The sequence below is a fragment of the Brachionichthys hirsutus genome, chromosome 3 (genome assembly GCF_040956055.1).
Source record: "Brachionichthys hirsutus isolate HB-005 chromosome 3, CSIRO-AGI_Bhir_v1, whole genome shotgun sequence".
NCBI classification, from domain to species: Eukaryota; Metazoa; Chordata; class Actinopteri; order Lophiiformes; family Brachionichthyidae; genus Brachionichthys; species Brachionichthys hirsutus.
Genome location: NC_090899.1, coordinates 10387624 through 10402772, shown reverse-complemented (window position 1 = coordinate 10402772; position 15149 = coordinate 10387624). Strand labels below are relative to the sequence as shown.

Sequence of the window (15149 nt, the reverse complement as noted above, 5' to 3'; positions counted from 1 at the left end):
TCTAAAGAGTACAGTACTATGTTTCGCTGATACACGCTTCTGAGAGCATATGCATTTCTCAAATTTGGCAACTTCATTTCAAATTACAATTTAAAACACATCTGAAATGTTTTCAATTGGTGTTTCGCTTATTTAATCCCACACAGCAATACACATTAATTAATGCTCTTATATTGTCTGAGCTTTTGTTTTGAATCCAGTTCCCGTAAATCTTACCACACAAACAAAAGAGATGAATGAGACGTGATTTGTTTAGAAATATAACTGGGTCATTGATCGGCGCCTAAGTTTTAATAGTGTTTATGTTGTGAGCAAACAAGTATGAATGGCCGTTAAAGCCACATTAACTATTGGGCTAATATGTTCATTATTTAATCCTATAGGATTAAATTATTGACTTTAATATTTCATACTGATGCAAACAAGAACATAATCTGAACAATTCACTTCTGAAACTTTAAACTGTATAAAATAATTGTGGCATTTTCATTAAAAACTACAAACTGTCACACCATATTGACAAAGACTTGGATGATGAAACATTTACAGTGGTGCTACAACTAAAACGGAACACACGTACACATTTAACAATATTACCAGCATTACCTGAGTGTAGCAGAAGGAAGGCAATCATGCCAGTACATTCATTACAGGAGGACAATTAAAAATAATGGAAGAAACATTTTCAACAAAGTCAGACATATTAACTGTAAAGTGAAAGTGCACATAAAAACAAATCAAAGGTGCCTAAAAGACAAACAACTCCTATTATGACCAGTCAGGAAGATACAATGAGCTACAAGTTGCATAGTGCGATTGTCAATCATACCGTCTACCGTCTACACAATATGTACAGACTGGCATACGTGTCCATGGGGATGAGTACAGCATGTGCACCTCATTCAGCAATTGACTTGTCTGCAAATAGATGCTAGCTGATTAATGCAGCTGGTTACAGCAGGAGGGACGTGCCGAGATGTTTCTCCCCTCCATCCTGCAAGGGCATCCAAGGCTTGCTTGGGGTTGCAAGGGGAAAGGTCATATATGGAGTAGATGGCTGCAAGCTGGACCTCCCAGGGGACACCTAGGAAGGAAAGACATTATCAGATTACTATATTTTAGTAGATTGAATTACGGTACTTGTTTTGTTTCCCCAACCTTTTAAGCATATATATTTAGATATGCCGCAATGGAATGTAAATTTAAAATCTACACAAAGACAAAGCTAAATAAATTCATAAAATGGTAAAATATTAAATGTGTGTTTCAAACTCCACAATCGGTGAAAGGCATGTGTAGAATACATTGGAAACATTCTCAGTGCACAATCAGGGATCATTCTGATTTCATTAAGGCTGCTCATGTTTCATACCTTCCGTTGTTCCATGCCTGCCAAATGTGTTGATGATACTGGCTACAGTTTTCACAGAGGAAACGTGGCGCTCTTTAATTCCCAGCTGACCGAGGAGACCTATTTAAAAAACAAACGAGTAAACAAACAGAAATCCTCAGCCGTCTTCTGCACATTTGTAAATTACACATCACTTCAGGTTATAGTTATAACCAAAGTATGTTTGTGTAAACATATCCGACCTATGAGGCGCAGCACAGTGGCAACCGTCACATCAGAGATGACTTCTTTTTGATCTCTGGGCTGTGTCATCCAGGAGTTCATCAAAGGCCACAGCTCCTTGCTGTCAAAGGAAAACGGATGACACAGGGTAACATTTGTTCACGTCTTTGAAATAGTTTGTTTCACAGGTAAAATACACCATTAAGCACTGCCAGCTCATGTAAAAGTAAAAGAACACACCCCAATAGATTTTCATAGGTCCACTCCCACTTCTTGTGTGCACAAAGGATGTGCAGCGTGAGGACGTATTCCCAAGCCTTACTTCCCAGGTCGTCCCCATGCCTACTGTGCTTGGTGAAAGACAGGCTGGAACCTGATCTTGCATCAGACAGTGTCGTGGCGATCAGCTCGTCAATGTCACAGGGAGGGCTCTGCAGCGATACAGGGAGACAAACTCTATGAGAGACAGTTGCACAAGAAGAGGCAATAAAGAGAACCTTAACGAAGGTCACAAATATTAGTAATCAATAAAGGTATATAAAACAAAATGCAGAAAATGTGTTTCTCAAGTTAAATGGCAAGGATTCCCCGAGTCACCTCGTTTTGACAGAACGATATTTTAGTCGAGCTCGAGTTTAACGAAATAAAAAAAATCAACATGATAGATGTAAATAGAACTCAAGTCCAACAAATACTTCACCTTCTCCCAACCAAGAAATGCTGTAAGGCAGTCGAGGAGATGCGTTTCTGCTTTCAGTTTGGTGACAGCGTGTATTGCCCGACACAGAGAACTCCTGCGTGACAGAACATCGGGCCACGTTGTCACCATGAATAAAATCAGCTTCGCAGCATCTGGGAAGTCTGCAGGGACACGAAAGGAACATTTCCCATCAGTCAATGCCTGCGGTGTTAAAAAGGTAATGTATTATCCTTTACACAAGCACGACACAAACGGCTAACCTTCTGTGAGAATGCTGTAAGCCAGGAGCAGAGCCTTCTCCCAGTCTCCCTTCTGTCTGCAGAGCCCCGTGTAGACTCTGCAGAGGGCCTGTAAGTAGTTGCTGCTGAGCTCTCTCCTCTCGGCTTTTAATTTGTTTAGGACGGCGACAATCATATCATCGGCCTTTAACTGTGAAGAAAAGTGGGAAAGAAACAATTTCAGTTCACGTGTACGTCTGAAAACACTTCCTTCTGCAGCTATTCATCAGCAGATTTCATCAGGGAGGTGACACGTCTTTTCTCGTATTGCAAAAACAGATTGTTAGAAGAAGTCGGCGAATGAAAAATGTGTTTCATATATTAGACAAATTAACCGCCAATACTCACCAGGCTGCTTTGACAGATGTCAGCGATAACCTCCTTCTCCTCGCTTCTCAAGACAGGCTTTTTGGGCAGGTTACCAACATACACATGACTCTGAAGCACAGGCAATAGATCGAAACACTGGTGCTCGATCTTATTTAAAGCACTCACTATCAGATCTGGCTCATGGGCGAGCTGTTTGGGCCTCAGAGACTGGGGCGCTCTGCTCTCTTCTCTGCCGTTTGAGGAGGCAGCCGCCACCTCCTTGTGACTGACAGAGGAGGAGCCGTTATCCAGTCTGAGACATTTGCTGTTCTTAGACTCAGGCAAACTGACGGACGGCCTTTTTTCTCCTTTCGCCTCGGTCTTGGTGAAGGCTGTTGAAGTGGAGTTAATAGCTTTAAAGCCAGACATCTGGATGGTGGATTTTTCAGGCAGTGTTCCATTCTCTGGCAAATTAATGAAATTCACATTCCCTTTGAGAATGCTCAGTGTTCGTGCATGGGCTGAGAGCTCTGGGTACATGGTATCAAGAATCCTCATGGAGTTTTCCTGCGAGGGGCTAGAAGATAACAACGGGGAGGACATCATCCCAGACGAGGGAAGGCGGCCTGGGACGGGCACAGCATGTTCAGGAGTGGCAGAGCCGAACTGCAGTGGTGACGAGGGGACTCGATTCGGAGGAACTGGACTATCATGCAATGAGGAAATCAGTTGACTATTGGGGATGGAGGAGGCCGAGATGGGAGCAGTGGGTGAGGGAAATGAGAGCTTCCCAATAGCCTGCCTGGGGCTGATTGATTTACCCATTTTTGGAGGCGTGCTCAATGGGGTCAGCAGGAGTGGAAGAGGTGGGCCCATGTCTGAGAGAACCGTATCAATGCATCCTGGTTGGGGTCCGGTTGAGCCTCCCGCTGAACCCGGCCCCTCTTCTCGGTTACTATGTAGCCGAAGCGTTCCATGTCCTTTTGTCTGTGATCCCATCGGCGTTTTTGGTTCATTTGTGGCAGAAACCTTCTGCGTTAATGAGCTAATAAGACTCACAGTGCCTAATTTGCATTCGTTCAATTGGGCCGCATCCTTGTTACTGGTGGATTCTGCATCCAAATTGGCGACAAGCTCTGGAGCTTTATCTGTTGAAATTAGTTCCATATCAGCTCCAAAATTGCGTTTTGGGGGATTTGAGTCAGTTTCCACAGTCTTTAATTTGGTAGTGGGAAAAAGACAAGAAGGTCTCAGACTCCTACACAAAAAGTGTCCACTTTCAGAGTCAGGAAGAGTTTTTCTCTGAGGGTCAGAAGGCAAAGGTCCATGGTCACCGTTCAAGTTCTTTGTGCCATCGCCACCATTTTTTGAAGGAATATCATCATTTGCTTGTTCAGATTTCAGGTCATTATGGGATTTGGCACCTTCCACCTTTAACAACGAGGTTTCAGCAGACTGACTGTTTAGACCAGTTGAGTCTGAGCGACAAGCTCTCAGATCACCTGCTCCAGTCTCTGGAAGCTCCTCACCAAGAGGTTTTATGGATTCATCCTTTTGAATCCCCTCTCCAGCGTTCCCATTAGAGACGCTACTGAGGTTGTCGCTGCTGCTCGACTCATCTTTTCGCAGCTCTGTGTTCTCAGTACCACATCCTGTCTTCTCCTGATCCTTCAACACCGTGACATTCTTACTGCCCCATGTCAAGTCACAAGAGTCCTGAGGAGTTGTTCCCATTTCTTTACATTTTTCTGTATTTATCATATCTGCTTCTCTCTCAGAGTCAATTGTTGAGGAAGTCATTAGCGGAACATTTCCATCTTCCTCAGATATCTTTACAGTCATATCATTTTTGGGAGGTTCTCTATCATCAGCAGTGTCTGATTTGGTACCAGTAGTGTCACCCGGGTTTGTGTTTACATCCACGTTTGCCGCAGACTCTGACTGATCGGCCTTTGTTTTTCCTAGACCATGTTCAACAGACACTAATGTGACATCAACCAAAAGCACGGTGTCTGAAGTGGAAGACGATGAAGACGCTGATACTAACTGCGCAGTTGTTAGCTCCTGCTCCGTCTTTAAGTCTTTCTCGCATTGCATTTCTTTATCATCTGTACCATTTTTGTCTTCCGTGTCTGTAATGTCCCTCAATTCGTCGTGTCCCGAGTCCTTCAAGTGATTTGCACAGGACACTTGTTCCACTTTCTGTGTTTTGATGACTGTAAAACCCACATTCTCCTCTGTTGGTATGACAGAGGATTTTGGACTCGTTTCTGATTTTGTGTTGAGTAAGGGCTCTTCTTGGTGAAAAGGGACAAAGTCAGAGACTTTCGTGGAGCTTTCTTGTTCTCCAATATCTGTGTCCATGGATGGCAAGCCCTTTTCCTAACAGAGAAGAAGACAAATTACACAGGTGGAATGTGAAATAAAGTTTGACCTTGAAGAAAACAGTTTCATCACTATTCATAACACCGGTAATTTTATTCACAAAGGCACATAGTCCAGACAAAGTTTTGTTCTGTTGTGGATTAGAAAATACCATTAAATCAAAATATGAAATACAGAGCTAAATCACCAAGAGTCTTTAACTAACCAAAAAAGAAAAAAAAAAGCACAAATAAAAATATTTGAACTCACGAAATCTGGCAGTGGTGAAAGGCAGGGAAGCAGCGGTTTGAATAAGGCCATTATCTCCTCACAAGATACTTCAGGGCTGCCGGAGGCCATGGACGACGCTTCAGTTTTATGTTCCTTGGATGATCGCTTGCTCTTTTTTGGATTGTCTCTTTTCTTCTTAGCACTTCTTGACTGTGGATAAGCTTGATGTTTGATGGCTGTCAGATCAGGAGACAGTTTTAGCTGCGCATTAGTGGCTTTTGTCTGCATGGCGGAGCAGTGAGATTCCCTGATCTTTTGAGACGCAGACTGGGATGTGTTACTCAGTCTGGTTTGAGGAGCAGATTGTATGACTTGCTTGAAACAGGAATCTGACAAGATAAAAAGAAAATACATAAATTAGATCAGCGTGCTTTTAAAAGGATAATATAATGAAAAAATTACAGACTCAAGTACATCAGCAATAATACACGGAAAAAAGGACTTGGCGATGCCTCACCAGGGAAGTGCTGCTGCTGAGGTTCTACACATGCCCATAAATTATCCAGCAACATCCGAATTTTTTCTGAAAAAAACATAAAAACAATACATATAACTAAATAGTTATGAAGTAAAAAATAGTAATATATAATTGTATTTATTTAAAGCTAATCACACACATTAGCTTTAAAAGCTATTATTTTTTGCTTGTAAAGCTAATGCATTTGATTTGCTTCTCTATAAATATGAAACGAATACTTGACTCTGATAACTGCATACCTTTGTCAACTTGAGGCTCCTCTGGAACATTTGCTTGAGATGATGTGCTTCTATATTCTGTTGAGAAATTATTTTTTCAATTTTAACTGCTGTTTTTTTGTTAACATTTACAAATCAAAAGAAGGTGATGTGGTAAAATAGTTTTACTTAAAACTAGAACTATTAAATCCAGCTATGAAACACCGTAACCCTGTATTTATATTTGCATGTGTCCATTGTTTACCTTTAGTCCTTTCTCTTTCCAATCTCAACAGTCTTACCTGCAAACAGAAATAATATAAAGAAAAGGTAAGTCCAATAGCACAAAGTTATTTACAATAGTTTCCAATTATAAAGTTATTACTGCACCTGGAGGTCATCAATATTTCCTTGGAGTAGGATTTTGTATTTGGTCAGGTGGGATATGCGATGATCCCTTGAACAAACCGAGTCTGAAATGAATCGGGAAACAAGAAATGCTAAATTAACGATGATTCCTTAAAAGAAAAAACAAATTGGTATTGCGGGAAACTCAAATACCAACCTTCAAGCAGCCTAACTTTATTTTCTAGCGTGGCTTTTCTGTTGATGAGAAAACAGGGTGGCAACTTTTAACATGAAATAATTTAAGTTATTTAAAAAAAACATCATGAATAAATCATAATATAGCCCAACAAAGTTAAACTCTCATAAGAAATACCAAAAGAGTGATGGCGAACCAGGCTAATTTGTCAGTCCCAACAATTGGAGGTGGTCAGGGGGCTGGAACTTTGTTAGGTATTGATGCTCCACCCAGGTTATCTGGATACCGTAATGTGATGAGTTCACAGATTAAGCCTCATACTCCCTGCCTGAAGACAGTCAGCGCTGGTCCGCTCACTTTTAAACATGTTTTAAAAAACATTATTATTATAAAACAGATATTTTCAAATCTGGATAATTGTGTCAGCACATTTGAGTTGGATCAGCACAGGCAGTCAGATCTGATGGAGCAGCTGACAGTGAAATCCGACTGACCTCGTTCTTGAGGAGGTATAAACAACCCATGCTAGAGAACATATGTAATGTTGTACTCAGGTTGTATATTTAATGAGTTATAATGAAATCTTGACGTGTGAGATTCACTACCGTTTCAAAATCATGTTTAAGACTACGGTACAGAGAAGACAATCAATGTAGATTCTGTGTGTTGTTTGTGTGATAAAACTTTATTTAAAAATCAGTCTGACAAAATTATAGTACTCACGTGTCAGAGATCTTGAAGTTCTCCTCTATTAGTTTTTCAACTCGATCTGCTTGTTCTTGAGATTTATTAAAAGATTTCTGAAGGTGAAAATTAACACAAATTATGAAGAAGCCTGAACATCAATTGATCAGATGTGTTTAAAGCTCCTGACAACAATGGCCTAGTCGCTGTCTGGAATTAGATTACAGCAAATTCTAATGATCTGAAGTAGAGTTGAAGATCACCTTTCCTGCTTACCTGTGTTTTCAGCAATTCACTTTCTACCAAAGCCATTTCCCTCATCAGCCGACTATTTTCTAGTGACTGGATTTCCAATTGCTCTATGAGTTGGAAAGAAAAACATTAGGCCAAATTTCCAGAATGTATTTCACTTTTACGTTGAACACTTATTGAATTATTCACTCTTCAACTATAGAATAAAAATGTAAATTACCTTTCACCTCTATTAGCTGGCCTTCAAGTTGTTTTTTCCTAATGGATATAAAAAGTACAGTTTACCACGATATCACTATTGGCATTATCATGTTATTTATCACTTACCTTGTCATTGTGTCGCAGTTCTCCTGCTTCAGTTTTTCCATCGCTTCAAACATCTGTTCATAGGTTTTCAGAGCCTCCTATAAAAAATAAGGAAATACAGTAATTAAATAAAATTGCGTTTAACATTTTTGACAGATTTATAAAAAAAAATGTGAAGAACAATCTTGAAATGAGGTTCCACACATGAAGAACACACCTTCTTGTCCACCAGCTCTTCTTGTTGAGATTCATAATCAGTTGTCTTTTTCTCCAGAGCGACCAATCTGATCTGCAGCTCTTCCACTTGCTGAAGCCTGATTGACTCACTGCATAAAATATATTAATGGTATGAATGTGGTGTTGTTATAAGAAACAGAAAACAGAAAAACAGTCTGTTAAAACATGATGCTGTTAAAAAGGTCTTTGAACTAAACTGGTGGATATCAAAGACGTAGCCGTCCCTAAATTATATTTCAAAATCAATCAACTTGTTTCTAGTCAATTTATCAATGCATGTATATCTTCTTTATGAAACCTTTATCAAAAAAAGCCAGAAAGATTTCAGAGAATTATTCCCTTTACATGACAAGTTACAATTTACAATACATTCAGGTTACACCTGCAAAATGCGTTCCTTGATCAAATACTCCATTGCTATTGTTATTACTAATCTTCCACGTCACGGCTGACTATGTTGTTCATATGGAGATCTCACCAAACCAACAGTAATTGATCAACACTCACTCTGAAGCGATTATTTTCTTTTTCAGCGCCAGAAACGACGACACATACTCGTTCAGGCTCTGCGACAAGACAGGGAAGAAACAAAACAAAATGTTTACAGCATAAATGCTGACACCTTGATTTGAACTAGTCGTATAATGATACATGCAATGTGCCATTTCCATTAGATAATGTTCATGTTCAAATGACAAAGTAAGAAAAACAACTTCTGTCAAAGAAAAACGAGCTGACCTGATGCAGAACCGAGCAGTTTTGACATTTCCCGAACGCCATTTCTGCGGAGATTACTATCGTATTGGACCGACTGTCCGCAGGCATCATGATAAAAACGAATAAAGAAACCCGACAGCGATTATTTCACACAAACCAAGCAGACAACCATATCCTATTTACACGAACGCCAAGCAGGTTTAAAAAAATGTCAACACTTTCGCGTCTCCCACGTTGTGCAAGGACCCAAATCAGGACCCCTCACGGCAGCTTCATTAAATGCCGGTTATATTAAATATGACATATTTCACTCCATATATTAGCACACTAAATTTAACACGCGCACTTAGCCAGCCATCATCAAGCTAGGTGTTAGGATATATAATTATTGGTTAACTAAAACGGTGATTTTAAGTCAATCGTTTTTTTGATCAGGCATTTCAAAGGGGCGTTACGCTATGTCAGACTGTCGGGGTCGGGGCACCGTCGTGATGTACTGCAATAGACAAGTGGAACTGTAGGATATAACTTTGCAAACTTATAATGGAGACCCTTTCAAAAAAGAAATATTCAGATTTTGCATGAAAAGTGTATCTGTATTTAGATAATAGAATTTTAAATTACCGGTAATGTTTGTGCATTTGAGACAATAAAGGACAACAGTGGATTTCCATTTCATATTTTTTTTAAAAACATTTCATTTCATTTTTTTCTCCTATTTGACAAGATGGCTGCTGTAGCCTTGAAGACAAAATAAAAACCAGTGTTTACTAGTACGAGATTTGTACAATTCACCAGTATAGCTTACAATATACCAACATGAGCAGATTTATGCAACAAGGAGATAAAATAGTTTTCCATTATTTGGATTTTCTTTTTTATCCCTACTAAACCTGGATATTTGATAGTGTCATTGCTGGCTGAATATGGAAATCAATTCTGGGTAAAATAGAGTAAAACAAAAGTTTTCTTTTTTGGTGCTGTGCAAATACGCTCTTCTCCATACCTGTATATCATGCTCTCCCAGTACAGTCACCAGCATGTTTCAATAGTAGTATGATCTCCATGTGGGGTCAGTATTAACAAAGACACGTGTGATCTGCTGCACTTTCAGTTAAGGGTCATGTGGCTCCACATTTCATGTGCGTTTGTTTCCTGCTATGAGGAGGGACAAATCTGAGTCACACCTGTCAGAAAGTGGGATAATTCAAAGCACCAAGATTCCCACTGTCAATGTGTTTGTGCCTCCTGATGAATTCCCTTTGTGACACTGGTGGGTAAGGGGACAGATAAAAGTGCAACACCAGTCATCTCTGAGAATGAGCCAATCACACTCAGCGACTAATCTGAGACATGATGCATCCCCTTCCTCCCCGAGATGAGGAGTATCCAGTCACTCAAAATGGATCCTGATTGCTTTCCTAGTTATAATCAACAAATCAATGCTGGGATTGAATATCAACATTGAGGCAAAAGACGGGAAACACTGAGGTGGAAAACATGGATCCTGCTGATAAAAATAGACCACCGAGTGTGGGAAGGGAGTTTCCTGCCTGACGTTCGGCCAGTTGAAATCTTCATATTCGGAGTCTTTAAAACCTGCACAAAGAGGATCTGAGGAAGACTTCAAGTCGAACAGGGACAGTGAGAGCAAAAAGGAAGAAAAGTGAGTGAAACCGAAGAAAGGAGAAGGGTACTGTGTTCTTTCTTTAGGAAGCAGATTAGCTTCAGACTGTTGTAAAGCTTACATTTATTCTTGCCATCTCTCCTTCCATCTGTCGTCCTCTGAAATTCCATAAATAAAACGTGGATAGGAGGGAAGACAGGAATGGGAGAAACCATCCTTAGTGTTTTAGAAGTGTCCATTCAGAACAGGAACAGAGAAAACATTTGGTTTGATCTTCCCATTCAAACGAATGCAACTTTAGTGAAGGAGAAGGTTCACATCGAAGGTTCAAAACACAGAATATCAACAAACGATCGACATGGCTGCCAGCTGATGCCCAAGTCCATTCCCGCAGCGTCGCCTGTTGCAGTCCGATCAGGTTCTGATTGAGAGTTGTTCAGTTCCCATAGCAAACACCTTTCCTCCCAGCTCCCTGAACCAGGAAGAGTTTTCACTCTGTTGGTGTCTGGTGGAGCGTTTTGTCCCAGGTCTGCAGCTTACACGTGATTCATCTATTGATTCTTCACAGACTCTTATGTTGTCCTCCAGTGTCAAGCCGCTCACACATGATTGACACCAGTCGCCTGGCAGCCTCTCATTTCCCACTGCTAACAGTAACCATGCTGATGCTGTCCTCCAAATACCAGATTAGCTCCTGTGGATCAGGCCGGCTGAGGTACGGCTAGTGTGGTCGTGAGTGAGCCATCATCTTTAGCCGTGATTGGTCGATGACGTCCAACAGGTTCTTGGCATCGACTGCGAGAGCGTGAGCTGCCGTCAACATCTGCTTCTTATAGTCCTGCTGTAGACTAGGACAGAACACACGCATATATTACTTATAGAGGGCGAGAAGTGAGATAAGAAATAGAAAAGTTTTAGCGCTTTGTGATGTGGAATCAGTAAGTGAAACATTTAAGGTGCAAACACAATCATAGCTGAAATGTTTAATGCTGTTAGTCAAATAGAAAAATAAACTGCCAGAGTTCACGATAACATCTGTCCCAAAAATGTAGCACCGTCTCACTTGTTTCACTATAGTGATCGATGAGGGCTGCTCCAAAAATAACATTGACTAAAGAAATTAGGCAAAAAAAGCAGACAGACGGATGGAACGTTTTATATCCACCTCCACTAGGCTTGTGGTGGGAGATGCTTATTGTGTCCATTCAATAAACAAGAAACAGCAATTTAATATTAATGAACAGCCTTCAAAGGAACAAGTTATTTTTGTTCATTACAACATACCTGGTCATCACATATTGTTGGGCCAACTTCATCTTCCCAATCAACTCTGCCAAGTCAGAGTTTAAGAGTTTTTGTGCCATCTCGATCTGTTAAAGAAAACCACATCATGAAACATCACTCTGACATCACCCAGCAGTAGTGCAAATGTTTAACAGGATTTAAGAAGAATAAAGTGTAAGTGGCTCCAAACTTCTGGAAGATGGTAAAGGAGTGTGTGAATGTGTGTGTACATGGTGAAGGGTGAATACTATTACTTCTCTGTGTGCATTGGCTGGGAGTTGTGGTAGAGTCTCATCCACTGTGGCCAACAACGTCCTCAATGCCAGACCCACATCCTGAAACACAGAACATTCAACAAAGAAGAAAGAAAATAATTACACAAGCATGCTTATGTGGCATTTATAAAATACTGCATTCTGTATATGTTGAAAATTAGCTTGAAGCCAACTCTGCTGCGTACCTTGACCATGGGAACATATTCTTCTGGAGGAGCCGGCTGGATCTTGCTTGACATCTCAATCACTGCTTTGACCAACCCCGTCACGTTCTCATACACCTTGTCATTGGAGCGGTCCAGGTTGGCGGTGGGGGGTGGGCTTATCTCTTGGGGCTGCAGCTGAACCATGAGAGGACAAGAAGCTATGAGCTACTGGCTGACCGGGTGGTATGCGTGTGAAGTGAGACAATGCTGTCGAAAAATATGAGTGCTCCTGTATAAAGTCAGTCAAGAACTGTTGATAGTTGACTTTACAAACTCCACATGATCAGAGAGGCACGTGTGAATCATGCCTTTTCCTAAATGCAGACAATGGGACGATAATTGCTGAATGAATGACGGAACAAAACGCCACATGTACGGTAGTTCTCTATTCTAACCACTAGATGAGTAACACAAACCAGAAACAGTTGAATAAAACAAATTTATGTAAAACTTGATAGATCAAGTCTTAAAAATCCATTTATCTTAAATTGACATTTTGCTAATCCCACAGGCGTTTAATGAACCTGCATCATTTCTCACATTTGTTGTCTGAACTTTCACCATCCTCTCTCTTTGCTGTGTCTTTGGCCATTTGATATTATTTACATACAGATGTTCCTCACTTAACGACGACTCAGAGCTACGATGGGTCTTCGGGAATTTAAAAAACGTGTTTGGCGACAAGGAATCGCTGATATGAGGAGCAGAACGCACGGTTTGCTGTATGAATACGTACATTGTACACATGTACAGCATAAATGGCCTATACATATGCGAATTGAAAAAAATGTAACCACACAAAGCATTTAACAATGAAATCGTTCAGCGGCGGCGTCTTCAGAACGTAACTCCGTCGTTAAGTGAGGACCAGTTGTATTTAATTCTCCTGGCCTGTCAAAGGTTTGCTGCTCTGAACCGTGCACACATCACGGCCTGGGAAGGCTGTTCCCCCCCCCAGCCTGTGTGACCAGAAAATCTGTCTAAAACGAAAAATGTACAGTGTGACAGGGTTAAATATTGTTAGCATAAACAAAAACAACTCTGCAGATTTGGATTTTAGTAAAAAAATAGTCGAAACAATACACGTGACACCAAAGACAAACTCAGGAAGAAAGACGTCTTTACCTCCTTAACTGGAAATAGTGCAGATGGTTTAATATGATGGACAGAAAAACCTGAAGTACCGTACTTATAAATAAAGCACCAAATGAATCTCTTTTGTGGCCAGCAATCAGACAAGACGCACAGTAAACACACACAGACGGTGTGCTGCTTACCCGCCAGGGCTAGGGGTCAACAGTAAGGCAGGGTGCAGGAGGAGGGGAGGAAGGGAGAGGGAGCAGCCGAAGGACAAGAAAAAAAATATTAACGCTCTAAACATTACAAAACGTGCAACCTTTACTGGGAAAAGGTTTCTTCTCAGTTCGTCAATGTTGATTAAGTGTTCTTTTTAATTAGCGTGTCTCTAAGCATGCTTGTGGGGAAGCATCTTCCCTTCGTCTTTGTGCCACACTGAGTTTTGTGCGTACCTTGACGCCGTCATTGTAACTGTCTCCAGTATTCAGACAAGCCAGACTTCCCACTTGGCTCTGAGCCCCAGGTCTAGGGGGCTTCTTTGGGGGTGCTGCATGTTCTGCAGGAAACAAAACAATCTCACTTTTCACAGTGTTCGTAGCCATGACAGGAGATTTTCATGCCACAATTACCCTGATGATTACAAAACCAGAAGGTTTTGGTTGAACAAACGTTTCAATATAATTGTATAAAAGAGTCGGTCGGAAATTTTCAAACGTTGAGATGTAAGACTATAAACCGAATAAAAATCTAAATATTAACTTTTCTCTGGCTGCTTGACGGACGGGTATATTCACTCAGCATATTGGGCATGATGTGCAGTCTGACTACCACAGCCCGATCCGTCATATTCAGGAAGAAACTGAGCAGATGCTGACACAGACAGACGATCTTCTACTACAATATAGCCATGTAACGCTATATGTGTGACGAACATGGTTATTTGGGGTTAGGCGAGAGAAAGAAGTGAGAATAAAACAATAGCGGTTGTGGTGCTGTAACTCCAGATCGTTATCGGTCTGTTAATTACCTGCTTTGCCAACGGGCTGGTATATGTGCTGGTTTCCCGGCTGCACAAACACACACAACAGCAAAAAAAATAAATATGATTACTAAGAGCCCAGTCAACGTAATCAGTAGTTTCACAGACATCACACTTTGTAAAAGCAGGCAGGGCATCTAATGTTCTCGTCACACAGCACAGTGTCTTAATTGGATTTTGTAAAACAGGAATTCACAGCCATCTCCAGGACAGCAGCCGTTTCCGCTGGCGCTGGCGTGTGGTCTGTTCTGGATATGTTAAACATGCTGTCTGGCTGCAAAAGGATAACAAAAACATGTTTCCTTTGCTGGTGCTCCCGTTTCCATCCAGACAAGAAACTGCAGCAGGTCTTCATGATTCAATGACTGAGCGTAACCGACGCCACGGAGGCCCCTGTCACGCATTTACGTCGCTGTAACTGTTGTTCAGCAAGCTTGAAGGCCTCTGGCGGTCCTCATTGTGTGAATAAACAACACAACGGCTTCCAGAGCCTCAGTACGATCAGCATCGTGGTCTGAAAACCCGAAAATACTCAGGAAACTCACTACAAAATGTCTCTCTCTCTCTCTCTCTCTCTCACACACACACACAAAAAAAGAGGGAGCGTTTCCCACCACAAACCACAGCCATTCTAATGGGAGGAGCAGGACATGCGGAGAGACGAATTACAGGGACAAAAATATCTGTCCCATGGCAACTTCAGTCTGCTAT

At 41.1% G+C, this 15149-nt stretch overlaps 2 protein-coding genes across 2 annotated transcripts in view; both read right to left on the bottom strand.

Moving 5' to 3' along the window:
* Positions 1–331: 331 nt before the first annotated feature.
* ice1 (KIAA0947-like (H. sapiens)) lies at positions 332–9041 on the bottom strand. The gene is given in 13 exon segments (XM_068758720.1): positions 332–1084; positions 1373–1471; positions 1594–1694; positions 1814–2004; positions 2274–2434; positions 2534–2696; positions 2900–5242; positions 7695–7777; positions 7891–7928; positions 7998–8074; positions 8194–8302; positions 8715–8779; positions 8952–9041. Coding segments are annotated over 13 exon segments (3702 nt in total). The 3' UTR covers positions 332–902.
* Positions 9042–9593: 552 nt separating this feature from the next.
* Positions 9594–15149, bottom strand: part of LOC137917857 (focal adhesion kinase 1-like) — a 28104-nt gene continuing 22548 nt past the window's right edge. The window contains exons 30-36 of the mRNA XM_068760595.1: positions 14427–14466; positions 13852–13955; positions 13600–13608; positions 12302–12457; positions 12096–12176; positions 11842–11927; positions 9594–11405 (exon numbers count right to left, since the gene is read on the bottom strand). Coding sequence (XP_068616696.1) covers positions 11279–11405; positions 11842–11927; positions 12096–12176; positions 12302–12457; positions 13600–13608; positions 13852–13955; positions 14427–14466 — 603 coding nt within the window. The 3' untranslated portion in view covers positions 9594–11278. The remainder of the gene's footprint in view (positions 11406–11841; positions 11928–12095; positions 12177–12301; positions 12458–13599; positions 13609–13851; positions 13956–14426; positions 14467–15149) is intronic.